Below are 18,145 nucleotides of genomic sequence, written 5' to 3'. Positions count from 1 at the left end.
ATTCAATTATGGTTCATTTCAACCCACTTCTCAGTCACAATTCTTAACAGCACTCCTGCTAGCAAATCTCTAGTCACTTACCCTAGAAAATATAAAATAATGAATACCTGCAGAGAATAACACATAATGCAATTCACATATGCAACAGAATACATTAAATATATTTTAACAAAAAACAACTCATAACTAGAAATACACCCACGTTCATCTGAATATACAACCTGGCCAAAATTCCAAAGAAGTGTTACTATAGATTAATCCAAATAATTGTATGACTGTTTTAAATACTCAAGAAGGCAAAATGGGACACTTTTTCAACCAAAAACTGTTTTAAATACTCAAGAAGGCAAAATGGGACACTTTTTCAACCACTTCTAAGAATGAACAAAATTGTCCTTAAAATAATCAAGTGCACATTTAAATTCCTTAATATAAATTGTTATAAACTATTCTACTATAATTAAACAATTTTCATGCTCATCCTAAAGGCAGTTCCCATCATCTTAATCTTCAAGGTGGTACTCTTATTAACATTCTGTTATTCACTGGTGCTATATTAAATTGTTAAAATGATGCCTTAAGCACCCAAACAGTGTCATTAACATAATTTGATACTTTAATGGCAGGTTTCATCTGAGACTTATGATGTTATTTTGTTGAAGTTCAGTGTCTCAGACAAATAAATTCCTATTTAAAAAAAACAAAAAAGGAAAATTATTATCTGCTTTTGTACTCTCAAAGGAAATGCTAAGAGTGAAAAATTTTAACTGGCCAATTTTAGTGGACTCCTTAGTCCACTAAATTCAATATACCAAATTCTCTTTGGTGTATCTAGCTTATTAAAATGATTGCTCCACAAGTGCAACTAAACAAAGTAATCTTGCTCAAAGAAAAAAGACCAGGAAGAAACCAAAGCAGTTACTTAGGGGCCAGTCTAAAACAGACATCTTTGCTCTAGCCTCCTTTCCCAGGAAAGAACATCACAGGGGCCAGGAAAAGGATCTTTCGGTAAGAAAAAAAAGGGGTGATTAAAGAGCAAAAATATTTCTCTCTTAGTCTTTTTTCTTTCTTATGATTCTATATTCACTTGAGGTTAATAACATGGTGTCACCAGCGTGAGGACTCGAACCATCTTATTCTATTTTTGTTGTTGTTGTTTTGTTTTTTTAATTAATTTTTATTAGTGAAATACCATGAGGTACAGTTGTAGACTTACAAATTTTTGTGCTTGGGTTTCAATTATACAATGATCAAATACCCCTCCCTCCACCAGTGCCCATTTTCCACCACCATGGATCCCAGTATCCCTCCCACCCCCATCCCCCCCCCCCATCCCACCCTGCCTCTGTGGCAGGGCATTCCCTCTTGTTCTCTCTCTCCTTTTGGGTGTTGTGATCTGCAAAAGAGGCATTGAGTGGCAATCATTCGAACCATCTTATTCTATCGTACTCAGTTTAGCTGAAAGTGACCACATCTCATTATCTCAAGATTCTCAGAATTGGTCCCCCTAGAGTACCCCTCTCTTGCAGGCAGATTATTTAGCGCTAAAACCACTAAAGGCCCTGGCAGCTAAGAGAAACTCTCATCCTTACTTTAGTCATTTGCCTTTCCCTAAACAAAGAAGTGATGATCATAACTTCACTCTGCTTTTCCTAATCAAACAAGCAATTGTTGCCCCCTTGCATCATTTAGAGAATGCCTTGGATGGGGTGGGGTATTGTCCACATGTAAATATAAGTTAGTCAACGTGTCTTTTTTAAGAAACTCATTATTTTTTCCTCACAGGAAAGGAAAGAAATTCATCCTGTTTTTATTAAGTAAAATCTCTTTCTCCACTCTTGGATACCCAGCCACTCGTTTCTTAACATAGGTCCAACCATATAGATTTGTCTTTTAGGCTTTAATTCCATACACACCTTCCATGTTCATGTTATTCTATTGGTTTGTCTTTTCTCACTTTTCCAGTACAGTTTTGATGATTTATCCAGTCTGAGTAGAACCCAGGGGTAAGGGATTTTCTCCTGTACTCTGAAAGACCCAAAGCTGAGTCCCTTCTTCCTCTTACAAAGTCCCAGGTGACAGATGGACAAAAAGGAGGGTGGTTAATTTCCTAATAGACAAAGATGATATTTAAAATACTCAACTAACACACTCTGAATAAACCAAAGTAGATATTGACACAAATGGCAGGAATCTGGGTACTGCTCTTGACAACTATAACCTTTGGCTTTAAAGAAATAGAGACTAGTTTAGTGGGAAAGAAAAGTTTTGATTTCCTGTAAAATTATATAGACTAGCTTATTTTTCTTATGGCTGGAGTGATAGCACAGCAGGTAGGGCGTTTGCCTTGCATGCGGCTGACCTGGCAGACCCGGGTTTGATTCCTCCACCCCTTTCAGAGAGCTACCGAGATTATCTCGCCCACAAAGCAAAGCCTGGCAAGCTACCTGTGACGTATTCAATATGCCAAACACTGTAGCAACAAGTCTCACAATATAGATGTTACTGGGCCCACTTGAGCAAATCGATGAACAATGGGAGGACAGTGCTACAATGCTACCTTATCTCTCATTTGTATGGAATCCCCCAAAGGCAAAAAAAATGGTCTTAAAAGTATGCTTGCTATTTTAACGGACCAATCTGTCCTCCCCTTGTTCATTGATTTGCTCGAGTGGGCACCAGTAACGTCTCCATTGTGAGACTTGTTGTTACTGTTTTTGGCATATAATACGCCACGGGGAGCTTGTCAAGCACTGCCGTGTGGGCGGGATACTCTCGGTAGAAAAAAATAGTAGTCATCTCACACTGGACTAAGATTGTAATAGATTGGATCAATCTAATTTAGATTAAATAAGGAATGGGAGTTACATGCATTATACAAACATCAAACATTATGAATATTCCCAATACACGCAGTATCACCAGAGAGAAAAAGATACAAACATTTCCAGTGATTTCTGATTCCCTCACTGATGCATTTTTGTTGGCATTGTGCTTCTTCCTTACATAGGCACCTCCTTTGTTTTCTACCATCTCCAAGTCTTCATCAGTGCCAGTAATTACCATAAAATTTCCCTATAACTCACTTTGAGCCCTTCTGTCCTGAATCAGTGACAGTAATTATACAGGGGTAACCACATGATATGCTTTTACCAATAAAAAAATTAGCACGTGTTTCACTAATAAATAAAATTAGCATAAGTTTGAAGAAATTATATTAAAGAAAAATGTATCCCAAGACTAAAGCAGGATGGCATCCTCATCCTAGGAGTAAACATGCTTTCACTACAAAAAAAAGTTTGTTGCTCACCATCATTATTCTGTTTAGTTTATTATGTATATCTTTATATTAATTTAGTAATATTCCCAGATCAATAACAAATATTCTATTTCAGTTACTTTATGCTGTTTTATAATCTTTCATAATTATAAATTGGTGGGGGTCAATGTTAAATGTGTCAATTCCAAATTGCAACAATAACAAATTGCAATGTTGGAAATTCCAAACCAACAATAAACAGAAAATGTAACTACAAACCATTTGTGCAGTTGCATGGCATTTAGTATGTGGTAGTTATGCAACACCAAAAGGGCAAAAAAATGAATGCACTTTTTAAGGAACATATGAAACAAGAAAAACATTCATGAGTTCCATGATTTATGAAAGTAAATGTTTTCAGTTCTATTAAAACTATCACTCTCTCTGCTTCATGACCTTCACTGTTACCTCTTTGTATACACTTCATAGTCCTCTTTTCTACCATGATCAATAAAATCATATAGTAAGAAAAATACCAATTACCCCAAGAGAAAAATATGCCAACGGGTCACAAAGTGAGGTGGGAAATAGTTCATGGGCTATTGAACCTGATGATCTGTTAGAGAAAACTGATGTCTTTGGCTCATTGAACAAGTGTGGCTTTATTATTATATTTTAAATTATTACTTAAAGCCAAACTCCAGATGCTGTGAGGGTTATTTGCTGCATCACACTTTATTTACTACTGCTCCTCTTTAGTCACATAAATAATTTAGAATGGCATAAAATGGAATTGTATTAGAAATTAGTCTTTCTTTCAGAACTTAATTTCCAAGTAATGCTTCACTTTTGTGAGCTCTAACAGCATTATATCAATAAAAACATAAACTCATTAGAGACAGGGGATTATAGCTCAAAGGGCTGGAGCTCATGGTACTCCGACCCCACATGGTACTCTAAGCACTGCCAGGAGTGGTCCGTGAGCACAGAGCCAGGAATAGTCTTTGAGCGCTGCCAGGGGTGGCCCCTAAACAAAATAAAATGAAGCAAAACAGAAACAACATAAACTTATTTTCTCAAAACACTTTGTCTTACATACACAGTCCTCACAATAATGAGACTTTTATTTTACTTTATTTTATTTTATTTTGCTTTTTGGATCATACCCGGTGATGCACAGAGGTCACTCCTGGCTCATGCACTCAGGAATTTCTCCTGGCGGTGCTCAGGGGAACAAATGGGATGCTGGGAATCAAAACCGGGTCAGCTGCTTGAAATGCAGACGTCTTACCCACTGTGCTATCGCTCCAGCCCGAATAGTGAGATTTTTATGTTTTAAAAAATGCATCTATAATAACGTAGAGGAGAACCAAAGGCAAATATAATTTTGAAATAATATCATTATCTTAAAATCTTCAGTTCTTAGAAGGAAGAAAAGACAACCCACACTAATGTTTATCCTGATTCATCTGATAGCTGAAATACAAAAGGGTAATTTAGTAAGGCCAAATATTTAATTAAGAAATAAAAAGCGCGAGTGAGAAATAAACAGTTGGATTTTACATAATTAAACTAATAACCTACCAGTTTTTCTAAAAATTTATCATGGGTGGACCAGTGATACAGTACAGGGGTCAAGGAGCTTGCCTTGCATGTGGTCACCCTTGGTACCATCCCTGGCACTTCTTATGACCCCCTGAGAACCACTGGGAGTGACTCCTGAGAGCAGAGCAAGGAACAGACCCTGATCACTGCCAGGTCTGGGAAAAGTACCCTCCCTTCCCTTAAAACTATCATGGGTTTTAAGAGGGAAGACATTCACTGTAAAATCACAAACATAACTTTAGTAAATAGGATGAAGGAAAAAGTAAATAGAGGGTCAGAGAGACACCTCAAAGGGCTAGAGTGCATGCTTTGCATGTGGGAGGCCCCGTGTTGATTCCTAGCACTGCATGGTCTCCAGAGCACAGAGCCAATAGCAGACCCTGAGAAAAAGATAAAGAGAAGTAAACAGAATGTTGCTAAGGAAGCACATTCTTCTTAATGGCTCATAGGTAAAAAGTTCTAAAATCCGGACAGGTAGGAATAAACTGTACCACAAAGAAGTTTTGCCAGGGATAAGCCATTAGAAATGGGCTTTAGGATGTCTGCAGAGGAAACTATGAATGAAGAATATAATCTTTCAGACAAGACTGCTTATATAAACAACAACAAAAAAGTTTCAAAGATTAATACGTAGTATTATAATAAATATTTTAAAGAAGTTAAGAAATCAACATCTAGTTATTAGAAATTCATCCAAAATTGAGAAATAACTGAGAGCCCCTTGAAATAAACTTGCTTTAGATAGCTATTTAGAACAAAATAATTTTATAATGTAGATATTTTGATATGTATGTATACACACACAAACACATATATCAATGATTTACTAAGAATTTTTATGTTTTATCCAATTTGTCCCTTTTCTTTTGAAAGTGAGACTGATTCCAGCCAACATCTAAAACTGCAAAAATTGTACTTTGGTATTAGAGACTAGGGTAACAACGTCTCTTATTGGTAACTAGTTCCAAAGAAATCTTGATACTGGCTCAGGAGGACCATGTGTTACTAAGACCAGTGTAAAATCATGTTTAGGGTTTATAAATGAGAACATTAAATACTATTATTACATTAAATATTGGATTTAAGACATTTTAAAAACTGAATTCCATACAATTAATTTTTCCTTGAAATTGAATAACTGTATGATGACAATGGCACAAAACTAGAACAATGATGATCCTAGCTGTTGAGAGGGAAGGGTCTTGTGTGATTAAATTGATATAAAGGTTTAGTAATGGTGATAGACAGTATCATGGGAAATTGAATAACTTTATTTGGGCTACTTGTCCACTAGAAGACAATTTTAAAGATGTGTGAAACTGTACCCATAAAATATAGGAAGTATTTTAAACTAACATTAATTCCATAAAAAAGGAGGGAAGAGGATCACAATACAAATCAGTACCACATTGCCATAAAATCTTTAAAATTACGAGCAGGAGTCTAAGAATGTAACTCATTGGGAGAGCTCAAACTCTAAAATTAAATTAATTGAATAAAATTAGGAGTCAGCTTAACATTTATAAATAACTGTGAGAAAGTGATTTAAGTACTGTAAAATAGAAGGAAGCAAACAAAATATACTTTCAATAGTCCTGCTAAATTAGTTGTTGGCTGGCTTTAAAAGATAAGGAATAGCTTATTAATAAAAGATGAATGACACATTCCCTTGAAACATAAGGTTTTGAAGATAGGACTCCATGTTTAGTAAATGCAATTTTTAATGGCCTAGCAGCAATAATATAATCATTTATATATTAATGATAATATAATATAAATGATATAGATAATTATATATAAAACCAATAATATAAAAAGTAATAAAATGATGTGAATTAAAACAATGATAGAAAGTACATTATTCATTAATACATTAGAAAATATAAATGATTTTATTACTGTAATTTTTAATCATAAAAGCAAGGCATATGAAATGGGAAATCTTGACAATATTTTTTTGCAATGTATAGTTTCATAAAATAAAACTAAAAAAAACTCAAACGGGCCAGAAAGATAGGTCAGTGGGCTGTACACATGCTTTGCATGCAGGAATACAGGATTTGATTCCCAGAACCATATGGTCTCCTGAGCACCACTGGGAGTGACCTCCAAGCACTGATGATAGAGTAGCCCCTGAACACTGTCAGGGTGATCCAATTTCTTTCCTACCTCACACGTCAAAAAAAAAAGAACATCAAACTACAATAAGATGCCATCTACAGGAGCTAAGTGACTGTTAAAAAGCTTAAAGATTTGAACAAATCTTACCCCAGATATAAGAAATACTTTGCAGAAGTCCAAAACAGGCAGAATCTGCAGGAAACTGGCAGCTTCCAGTGTGTCTTGAAGTGTATCCATATTAAGAGAAAGCTTCGCAGTGTAAATGAAATCAATGATTTTCCTTAAACCGACTTTGCTCACGCCATGAAGCTTAATGCACATTAAATCTTGTTCTTTCATTCCACCTTAAAGAAAAAGACATTCAATTAAACGAAGGTGGATAATTTAATTAAGGTCAAGCTCAGATCTGCTGCTAATTAGAGACAATAAAAGGAAGAGTTTTATTCTGTGTAAGCATTCATGTCAGTGAGACTTCTGCATAATTTACAGTTATGTGAGAGCATTTAAAAAGGGAAGTTCTAAATACTAATGGAGAATGTATATAATTCAAGTGCTTCCAGAATGTTCTCCTGTCACTTCATATCTTTTGCTAGATAACAGATTAATATATAAATGGAACACAGAGTCTCTAATGGCCTATTCAGATTATCTGGAAAAAAAAACTTGTGTAATAAAGGTGGACTGATGTATGAAAAAGGTACAACCATTTCTCAAATTAAAAGCACCACCCAGCGTATATTCCTCTAGAATTTTTTTTTTTGGTAAAGACATAGAACAAAAGAATTGAATTCTATATTATGCAGCCCAAAGAAAAAATGGCATCTTGCAGTTCACTGCAACTTGGTTTGGATTGGCGGGTAGAAATAAGTCAGGGAAAGGACAAACACTTATTTGTGGTACGTAAAGAAACAAAGCAAGGACACATAGAGTACTGACTATTAACAAACACTTGGTCTTTGATTTCAAAACTGAGATTACGAAGAAAGTGGGATTGGACTAGAAGTGATATACAGATAGGGGTGCAGGAGTCTTGGGCACTTTGATGGTGGTAAGGTGTGTTAACTAAGTATATCAAGATCATACACATCAGCATGATTGCAAAGGATTTTTCAATAATGAAAGAAAGAGCCAAATTCTACCTTTGAAACTGAAAGACATGAACACATTTTCCACATTGTGGTAACATGGATGGGATGCAGTTTCAAAGACCACGTACCTGTGAACATGGCCTTGAAGTAATCACTAGCAGATGCCATCATGACTCTATGCACAGGGAAAGCATCATCTGTGTCACCTGGCATCAGGGTCACATCACAAAGCAATCCTTCAAGTCGAAGCTGGTCAAAGCCCTATTGAGAACATAAGCAAAGTCACTAAGAAAGAGAAAGTGAGCATATAAATGCTGGGTTCTCCAAATTCTGGTTACATATACAGGTGTGTGCTAAATAGCTAGTCCATAGAACAATTATTTAGGAAAGAGAAATAATCAACAAGGACCTTGCTATGTAACCATATATACTTAATTCACTAGAAAAAGGTCATGTTAAGACTAATGGTTATGTTAAAACTAATTTAGATTCTAAGCCAGAGTGATAGTACAGAGGGTAGGGCGTTTGCCTTACATTCAGCCAATCTGGATCCGGGTTCTATCCCTGGCAACTCACAAGGTCCCTGGAGCCCTGCCAGGAGTGATCTCTGAGCTCAGAATTAGGAGTCATCCCTAAGCATTTCTGGGTGTGGGACCCCAAAGCAAACAAACAAACAAAAAGACTAATTTAGCATATACATTTACTTATCTGTGCCACCATCAGTTTCTACCTGATTTTGAAAAAAACAATTACAATATACAATTAGGGAGTTATAGCAACCTTCCTTTTATCCTTCCCATAATACCATAATAATATATCAATGGTTCTTTTGTACTGCTTTACTAAGTTATCTTGATTTGGGTTTTGAGGAAATAAAGGTAGAGCTGTATGTATTAAACACAAGATACAAACTCCCTTCTCCCAAGTACATTGGTATCTTTGGTTGGTTTGGGGAACACATAAAGTGATGCTCAAGAAATACTCCCTGCTCAATTTTGGGGGAACATGTGGTATTAGGGCTCAAACCCAAGGCCTCATACGTAGAAGGCCAGTCAATGTTCTATCACTGAGTCACATCCCAGGCCCATACTGAAAGAGGAGGCCTCAGTTTAATCTTGCCAGCTGTTTTAGCAGTCCCCCCTTTTTTTGGCTTCCTGCAAATTCCTGGGCTATTTCTGATAAACAGGGAGTTAACAATTGTCAATCATAAAATTCTTCCCCAGATCTTAGGCTCATAGGGAGGCTAAGATAATGGGAAATACCTAAGGTCAGACAAGGATCTGTTAGATACTTGCATCCTCTGTAACACTGTATCCTCTGTAAATTGGCCAAGAGGCCAAACTTCTTTTGAAAGGGTCTACTGGAGGGGCCTGAATGATAATACAGCGGGAAGGGCATTTGTCTTGATATGCAGCCAATCTGGGTTCAGTTCCCAGCATTCCATGTGGTCTCCCGAGCAATGCCTGGAGTAATTCCTGAGTGCAGAGCCAGTAGTAACCCTGAGCATCACAGGGTGATCCAAAGAGCAAAGCAAAAAAATAAATAAAAGTGGGGGATGTCTACATAAAAACCCTTATCTTTAACTTCCCTGTATTCCCAGTAACACAAAGACCCTGTTATCTTATAAAAATCCCATAAAAAGAGCCATAGTTAACTTAGTCCTATACTAAGTTCCTCCCCACTTGGGGGAGCTCCTTTTCTTTTCTCTTCTACTTTCCAATAGAATTTTCTACTTTTCACCTCTGAGTCTGAGCATCATTATTATTCAATATTTTCATTCTTGAAAATTGAAGAACCTGGGAATCACAACGAACACAGAGACCGGCTGCCACTGCTCCAGCATCAGCTGTATCAGTACCAAGTAGATTGCACATCTCTAATATTTATTTAGGTAGTGTCTTAGACGTTCTGATATTTGATACAATTCTTGACTAATTATCTTCAAAGTTTCAAGTTTAGGATTTAATTATTTTAGGGAAAAAGAGTTCGGGGAACTGCAGTGAGACATAATTATCCTCAAATACCTAAAGCTCATCATGCTGTGTACAATTATTGGGGAGTGTTATATCGCTGCATTTTGTGGGTAATAAACGATCTTAGAGAAACATGTGAAACTAAAATTACGGAATCACATACATAAGCACATTCCAAATAAATTGGAATGATTTAACTTAGTATATACACCCTTGAACTTGCACGGCAGAGCATGGCAAGCTCCCCGTGGCATATTTGATATGCCAAAAACAGTAACAACAAATCTCACAATGGAGACGTTACTGGTGCCTGCTCGAGCAAATCAATAAACAACGAGACAACAGTGCTGCGACAGTGCGAGAGTGCATTGCTACTTGCTTAGTGGACAATTAATAGGCTAGCAGATTTCCAGTCCAGAGGAGGAACAGAGTTCTGATGAGAAGAAAACCTAATTGATTAGGTATTTTAAAAAATTGTTTGTTTGTCTTTTGGCCCATATCCAGCATTGCTCTAGGTCTATTCTGTCACTTAGGTGAGACTTTTAGTACTGCTCAAGGTGGTTCCAGGAATCCAACGATGATGGACTGAATTCAAGGTAAGCGCCTTAACCTCTGTATTATATCTTTTTGGAACTCGGATAGCTCTTTTATCCACCCCCTTGAAGATCCCATCCAGTGACAAAATAGGTAGTAGTTCCTCTTGTTTACTCTTGGGAGAATGAAACACTTATAAGACTATTATAGATCAACAAAGTGGAAACAAACATAAACAAATGGGACATTAAACTAAGAAGCTACTGCACCTCAAAAGAAACAGTGACAAAATACAGAGAGAGCCCATGGAATGGGAAAGAATATTTACCCAATACCCATCTGATAAGGGTTAATATCCAGGATATACAAGGCACTAGTAGAATTGTTCAAGAAAAAACCTCCAACCCCATCAAAAAATGGGGAGAAGAAATGAACATAAGATTCCTCAAAAAAGAAATACAAATGACCAAAAGGTACAAGAAAAAATGCTCTACATCGTTAATGATTATCAGGGAGATGCCAATCAAAACAGCAATGAGATAGCATCTCACACCACAGAGACTGGCACACATCCAAAAGAGCAAGAACAATCAGTGCTGGCGTGGATGTGGGGAGAAAGGAACTCTCTTTCATTGTTGGTAGGAATGCCAACTGGTCCATCCTTTTTGGAAACAATATGGGAATTCCTCAAAAAACTAGAAATTGAGAATCCATATGACCCAGCAATACCACTTCTGGGACTATATACCGAGGGTTCAAAAAGCATAGGAGAAATGACATCTGCACCTATATGTTCATTGCAGCATTGTTCACAATAGCCAGAATCTGGAAACAACCCTAGCGCCCGGGAACTGATGACTGGTTAGAGAAACTTTGGTATATCTACACAGTGGAATACTTTGCAGCTGTTAGGAAAGACGAAGCCACAGAATTTGCTTATAAGTGGATAGTCATGGAGAGTATCATGCTAAGTGAAATGAGTCAGAAAGGGACAGACATAGAATGACTGCACTCATTTGTGGAATATAAAATAACATAAGATGAGACTGACACCCAAGGACAGTAGACACAAGGGCCAGGAATATTGCTCCATGGTTGGAAGCCTGCCTCATGAGCTGGGGAGAAGAGAGCTGGAATAGAGAAGGGATCACTAAGTCAATGATGGTTGGAGGGGTCCTTCGGGATGGGAGACGTGTGCTGAAAGTAGATAAAGGACCAAATATGATAGCCTCTCAGTATCTGTATTGAAAACCATAATGGCTAAAAGTAGAGAGAGAGTATGGGGGAGAGTATGCCATAGAAGCAGGGTGAGGGTTGGGATGGGAGGGGGATACTGGGGAAACTGGTGGAAAATGTGCACTGGTGGAGGGATGGGTATTCGATCATTGTATGACTGAAACTCAAACATGAAAACTTTGTAACTGTATGTGACAGTGATTCAATAAAAGAATTTTTTTAAAAAAAGAAATGGAACTGTTCTATTAGAAAAATTTTGAAGACACACATACAAATTATTTTCTAATAAAATGTCATATAATAATGTACTACAGCAAGAAGTGATGGCAAGGATTATTTTTTCATATTTTAATGAATTCAAGTAAAACTTATTTCAAATTTTATTTCATGGCTTTAAAAAGCAAGATGCAAGAAATACTAAAGAATGAAGTTTTAGAAATACTGATTTTAAACATATGCATAATATGAATCTTAGTTTAAACATATCATCATAATTTTTAAATTTTTTTTAAAGCAAACACTTGAATCTACAGAATTGGAACTTCAAAGAGAAAATGTGATCCAGCCACTTTCGTGTTGGAAATATCGATATTTTTATCCTAAAAATATTTTTACATTATACGTATACTTTAGAATAGGTTTTTGTATCACCGTTTCTCTCCAACAGAGTCTGACATATGTTCTGTTCACAAACATAAAATCTTTAGCAAATGTTCCTGTTCATTTCTAAACGTAAACATTATGTGCTACCCACCCTTGCTGTTTTCCATTTCTTACTGCTAAATAATATTTCCCTGTTATGTAGAAAGGTAGAGGCAAAAAGGGATGCCAGTTATTTATTGTGTTGTGCCCAGTGTTCAAGTGTTACTCCCAGCTAGATGCTAGGGGTCCCTATGAGCCAATGTTGTGGTTATTAAACATGAGCCGTTTGCATTCAAAGCATGGACTCCAATTCTTTTTTTTTCCCCTTTATTTTTTTTATTATTTTTTTTTACAGTTGTAGATTTACAATTTTTTGTGCTTGGGTTTCGATTATACAATGAGCAGATACCCATCCCTCCACCAGTGCCCATTTTCCACCACCATGGATAATATCCCCCCACCCCCATCCCCCCATCCCCCCTGTCTCTGTGGCAGGGCAATCCCCTGTGTTCTCTCTCTCCTTTTGGGTGTTGTGGTCTGCAAAAGAGGCATTGAGTGGCAAACATGTTCAGTCCATAGTCTACTTTCGACATGCATCTCCCCTCCTGGGAGGATCCTCCAAACATCCTTTATTTGGTGCTCCCTTCACTATCTGAGCTGCCCTTTCCTCTAGGATACCCGGCTGGCCTCCAAGTTATAGAGTAATCCTCCTGGTGCTGATCTCAGCTATTCTTGGGTATTAATCTCATACTTTGTTACTTTATATCCCCCAGATGAATGCAATCTTTCTATGTCTATCCCTCTCTTTCTGACTCATTTCGCTTGGCATGATACTTTCCATATTGTACCACTTGTATGTAAATTTCATGACTTCATCTTTTCTAACAGTTACATAGTACTCCATTGTGTAGATGTACCAAAGTTTCTTTAACCAGTCATCTATTCTTGGGCATTCAGGTTTCTTCCAGTTTCTGGCTATTGTAAAGAGTGCTGCAATGAACAAACAAGTGCAGATGTCACTTCGACTATACATTTTTGCCTCTCTGGGATATATTCCCAGGAGTGGTATTGCTGGGTCAAATGGGAGCTCAATTTCTAATTTTTTGAGAATCGTCCATACTGTTTTCCAGAAGGGCTGAACCAGTGGACATCCCCACCAACAGTGAAGGAGTGTCCCTTTCTCGCCACATCCACGCCAGCATCGGTTGCTTTTGTTCTTTTGAATGTGGGCCAGTCTCTGAGGTGTGAGATGGTATCTCATTGTGGTTTTGATCTGCATCTCCCTGATGATTAAGGATGTAGCGCATTTTCTCATGTGCTTTTTTGCCATTCGGATTTCTTCTTTGAGAAAGTTTCTGTTCATTTCATTGCCCCATTTTTGGATGGGGTTGGATGTTTTCTTCTTGTGGAGTTTAACCAGTATTTTGTATAATGGACTCCAATTCTTTGAGCTATCTTACCTCCACAGCCCTGAGAAGTGAATTTTAGGGGCTGGAGCAATAGCACAGAGGGTAGGGTGTTTGCCTTGCACGTGGTTGACCTGGGTTCGATTCCCAGCATCCCATATGGTCCCCTGAGCACCACCAGGAGTATTTCCTGAGTGCAGAGCCAGGAGTAACCTCTGTGCATTGCCGGGTGTGACGCAAAAAAAAAAAGAAGTGAATTTTAATGGAATATTCTCATGAGAGGTCAATCAATGGCTTTTAAATTTTCACATATTAAGTTTTTTGTTTTTTTTTCTTTTTGCACAGGGGTTACTTCTGGTTCATACTCTAGGAATTACTCCTGGCAGTTCTCAGAGGACATATGGGATGCTGGGAATAGAACCCGGGTCAGCCGCGTGCAAGGCAAACACCCAACCTGCTGTGCTATCACTCCATTCCCATGAAGTTCTTTTTATTTCTTTTTTTAAATTTTGGAGCCACATTCAGCAGTGCTCAGGACTTCCTCCTGGCTCTGCACTCAAGGAACTCTCCTGGCGGTGCTTGGGGAAACATCAGGTGCCAAGGATCAAATCTGGGTCAAGCAAGGAAAGCACCCTACTTGCAAGCACCCTACTTACTCAAGATCTCCCTAGCTCCCCCCATGCCCTTTGCAAAAGTTACCGTTGCAGTTTTAATTGCATTGTTTTAAGGTTGTTGCCTTTCAAATGTAGATGAGGGGTCACTTCCGGCAATTTTTAAATGGATGGGGGAGCCATATAATGCCGAGATCCAACCCAGGGCTCCTACATGCAAAGCATGTACTCAAACTGTTTATATCATCTTACTGGTCCCTAATGTATTTTAAAAATCTCCTTACACAAAATATTTCTTGGTACACACGGATTTACTTCGCTCTTCAGAAGATCCATAGTAGCCCACTGTGATGGTAAACCATAAATAAATCATCTCTTCCTCTCTAGATGAATCTTTAGGTCATCTCTCATTTTGCCATTATGAGCAATGCTACAAGAAACTTCTTGTACAGTTACTTTTGTACGTAGATACGAGAAAGATATTTTTAGGAGTGGAATTGTTGGTTCAATGAATTTGTGCTTGAAGTTTTCATTTTTATTTATTTTTTATTTCCTGGTTAGGGGGCCACACCTCACAGTGCTTGACTCCAACATTGGTGCTCGGGGATCCCTCTCACAGTACTTGGGATTCATGAAGTATGGGGATTAAACCAGGACTCCCTCATATAAAGCATGTTCTCCGTCCTTTGAGTTATCTCTTGGGTCCTTTATTTTAAAAAAGCTACTGGTAAATTAATGGTTACCAAGTTTTCTTGGGAAACATCATATCTTGGAAACTGGCAAAAAGATGTGAAGATACCAGTGAGATGAGACTTAGGAGAGTGTCACTTTATCAGATGATTTTGTAATCCTCTAAGGTACACATAGATCTTTTTTGGAAGGTAATTATGGCTTATTCCATTAAAGCAATGATTGTATCCAATCAGTCATTTTCTTCCTCTGAAAAATGTTTTTCATGGCTCATTTGTTAGCACCTCATACCTTATCTATCTTTATTTTTTTCTATAAATATTTTATACTGGGGATTAAATAAATGTCAGTTAGCCTTAATCTTGGCATTTGTGATTCCTATTTTTCCCTTTGAAAAAAGATATGATTCAAAGAGTTGGAGTGCATACTTTGCATGCAGGAGACTCACGTTCTAACCCCTGCATGGCATGGTCCCCAAACACCACCAGGAGTAACATGAGCAAGTTCCTGAACACTTCAGGCTGTGAGCCAAAGCCAAAACAAAACCAAAAGCCTTTATATCTCCTTGTGAAGATATATACGTAAAGTTCCAAATCTGGACAGCTTAACTCAGGTGCTCTTACTCTCTTTACAAATGTTTTTGCTTCCTTTCACATTTTGCTTACCTTTAGAGTATACTTAAAAAATTAGCTAACATTTCTCAGAATAATCTAGCATTCCTGAGAAAAGGAAGCCAAAACCCCTAGATCTTTTTTTTTTTGCTTTTTTTGGGTCACACCTGGCAATACACAGGGGTTACTCCTGGCTCATGCACTCAGGAATTACTCCTGGCGGTGTTCAGGAGACCATATGGGATGTTGGGAATTGAACCCTATTGGCCGCGACCAAGGCAAACGTTTTATCTGCTGTGCTATTGCTCCAGCCCTCCAGATCATTTTTATCACATCTGGAATATTTTCCATGTATACTTTTGTGAGATTTTGCACATACTTCTACTACATGTAAACCAGTTTCCCTTCATATATATTTCACAGCCTTTATTTTCATAGACAGAGGAATAATCCCATTATGCAATGCCATATTTGCTCTTTTTGCTCCTGATTATTGTCATCTTTATCCAAATAAGACCTGTAAATTAAGATTGTTTTCATGCAGATTCTAAAAACCTTGCTTGCATGTTATTATCTAGATATCCCAGCTTTGTGTAAAGAGAAAAACTAAAGGTCTTTCTATAATATAATCTCTTACACAAAATAAGAGAATACACACACTAACAAGGAAATGGAGGGAGAGGTAATCGATGTAGTTCTGTGGCTGAGCAACAGACTAACTGCCTTGTAAACATGGGGCCAAGTGTTCAATCACTGCCACCTCTCCACATGTAGAGTGCAAGTCAAGTGACACTGCTCTTTGGGATCTCCTGCAAATCACACCCAAGTGTGTGTGACTCTCCCCCACCTCCAAAACAAGAGCAGAGAAGGGAAGAGGGGAACATTAGAAGGAAAGGGAGGTTCACTATCCACATTTTCTGCAATTCTCATCTTTCTTCAGGATATCTACTTTTTGCTAGCTAATCTTTTTTTTTTCCCTATTTTTGTGTCACACCTAGTATGCTCAGGGATTACTCCTGGCTCTGCACTCAGGAATTACTCCTAGTGGTGCTCAGGGGACCACATGGAATGGTCGAGATCGAACCCAGGTCCACCACGTACAAGGTAAATGCCCTACTTTCTGTATTATCGTTCCAGCCTCGCTACTAAATCTTATAAGTCTCCTTAGCATCTTTTATGTGTGGTGCCAGGAATTGAATCCAGGGCTTCATACATGCAAAATGTGTGCTTCATCACTGAGCTATCATTTAATTCTCTATAATTTTGTTAAACTCGTAAAATTTTCCTATTTAACTTAGGAAAAAACTCTCAAATATAAGCCTGCATAACTAAAATGTGTGCTTTATTAAAAATAATTTTCTTTCATCAAACTTTTAATTATTTCCATCAAATTTCTGTTAACCTTAATATTTTCAAATGATACTATATGTCCATATAGTTCAGTCATATATAAAATTGCTCAAAAGTTTCCAGTGAACCTTTTAGAGTGTTCTTAAAACTGTTTCTATTATTTTTATTTTTTTCTGGATTTGGGTTGTCAGGTCCAGATGTGCTTAGGGCTATGCGTGGCTCCATGCTAGGGTTTGGGGATAGCTGTTGGTTTGGCGGCAACAACTGATGATGCCCAGAGCTTATTCCTGGCTCTGCACTCAGGAATTAGTCCTGGTGGTGCTTGGGGAACCATAGTGGGTTTGGGGATGGAAACTGGTTTGGTTGCATACAAGGCAAGCTCCATAACCTCTGTACTGTCTCTCCAGCTCCTGTTCTCAATTTCTTTAATATTTCCCTTTCTCTTGCCTATAAATCTTAATACATCCTTTAAAAAATTCTTCACATTCCTTTTGGGGAAGGAGGGAAATACACATTTTTAAAAAGCTTCTCTTATCTATTTTAAACATACTCAATGATTAAAACTTCAAATACTATTAGAGGAAGGTACAATTATAATACCCTAAAGAACTAAAACATTTTAAGTGAGTTTGATGCAGTTTTAAATGGTCATTTTAAAAATAGAAGAGGACGTGTGTTGACATTATATAACTATAATATAGCAGCCAGATGAGCTACAAATAATTTAGACCTAAAGGAGGTTGGATGTCAATAGCTTTCAAATGAAATGAAATGTCCTTGTAAAAGAAGCTAGATTGATGCTTTCAAGTACTATGAAGCAATCTGTCAAGTAAATCTTTCCACTAAATTTTACATCTGAAACAATGCATAATTTAGTTTTGATCAGTGTAATTTCCAAAAGGAAATGGTGCAAAAGAAAATATATCCTAAGAAAAGCAATAAAAATTATTAATAGAAAATATTTTATGAATAAATGTTAAGTAACTAAAGAAGAGATAGCTATTCAGCCTTTAAATAAA

General features: G+C 37.3%; 1 protein-coding gene across 7 annotated transcripts in view; it reads right to left on the bottom strand.

The window, feature by feature from the left end:
• KLHL13 (kelch like family member 13) overlaps positions 1-18,145 on the bottom strand; it is a 178,751-nt gene that overhangs the window by 20,738 nt on the left and 139,868 nt on the right. For all 7 annotated transcript variants that reach the window (XM_056125726.1, XM_056125721.1, XM_056125724.1 and 4 more), the window contains 2 exons: positions 8,202-8,334; positions 7,133-7,329 (listed from right to left, as the gene is read on the bottom strand). In XM_056125726.1, coding sequence (XP_055981701.1) covers positions 7,133-7,329; positions 8,202-8,334 — 330 coding nt within the window. The remainder of the gene's footprint in view (positions 1-7,132; positions 7,330-8,201; positions 8,335-18,145) is intronic.

This window comes from Sorex fumeus, unplaced genomic scaffold (genome assembly GCF_029834395.1).
Source record: "Sorex fumeus unplaced genomic scaffold, SorFum_2.1 ptg000058l, whole genome shotgun sequence".
Classification (NCBI taxonomy): domain Eukaryota; kingdom Metazoa; phylum Chordata; class Mammalia; order Eulipotyphla; family Soricidae; genus Sorex; species Sorex fumeus.
This window is presented reverse-complemented; position numbering and strand designations above follow the sequence as displayed.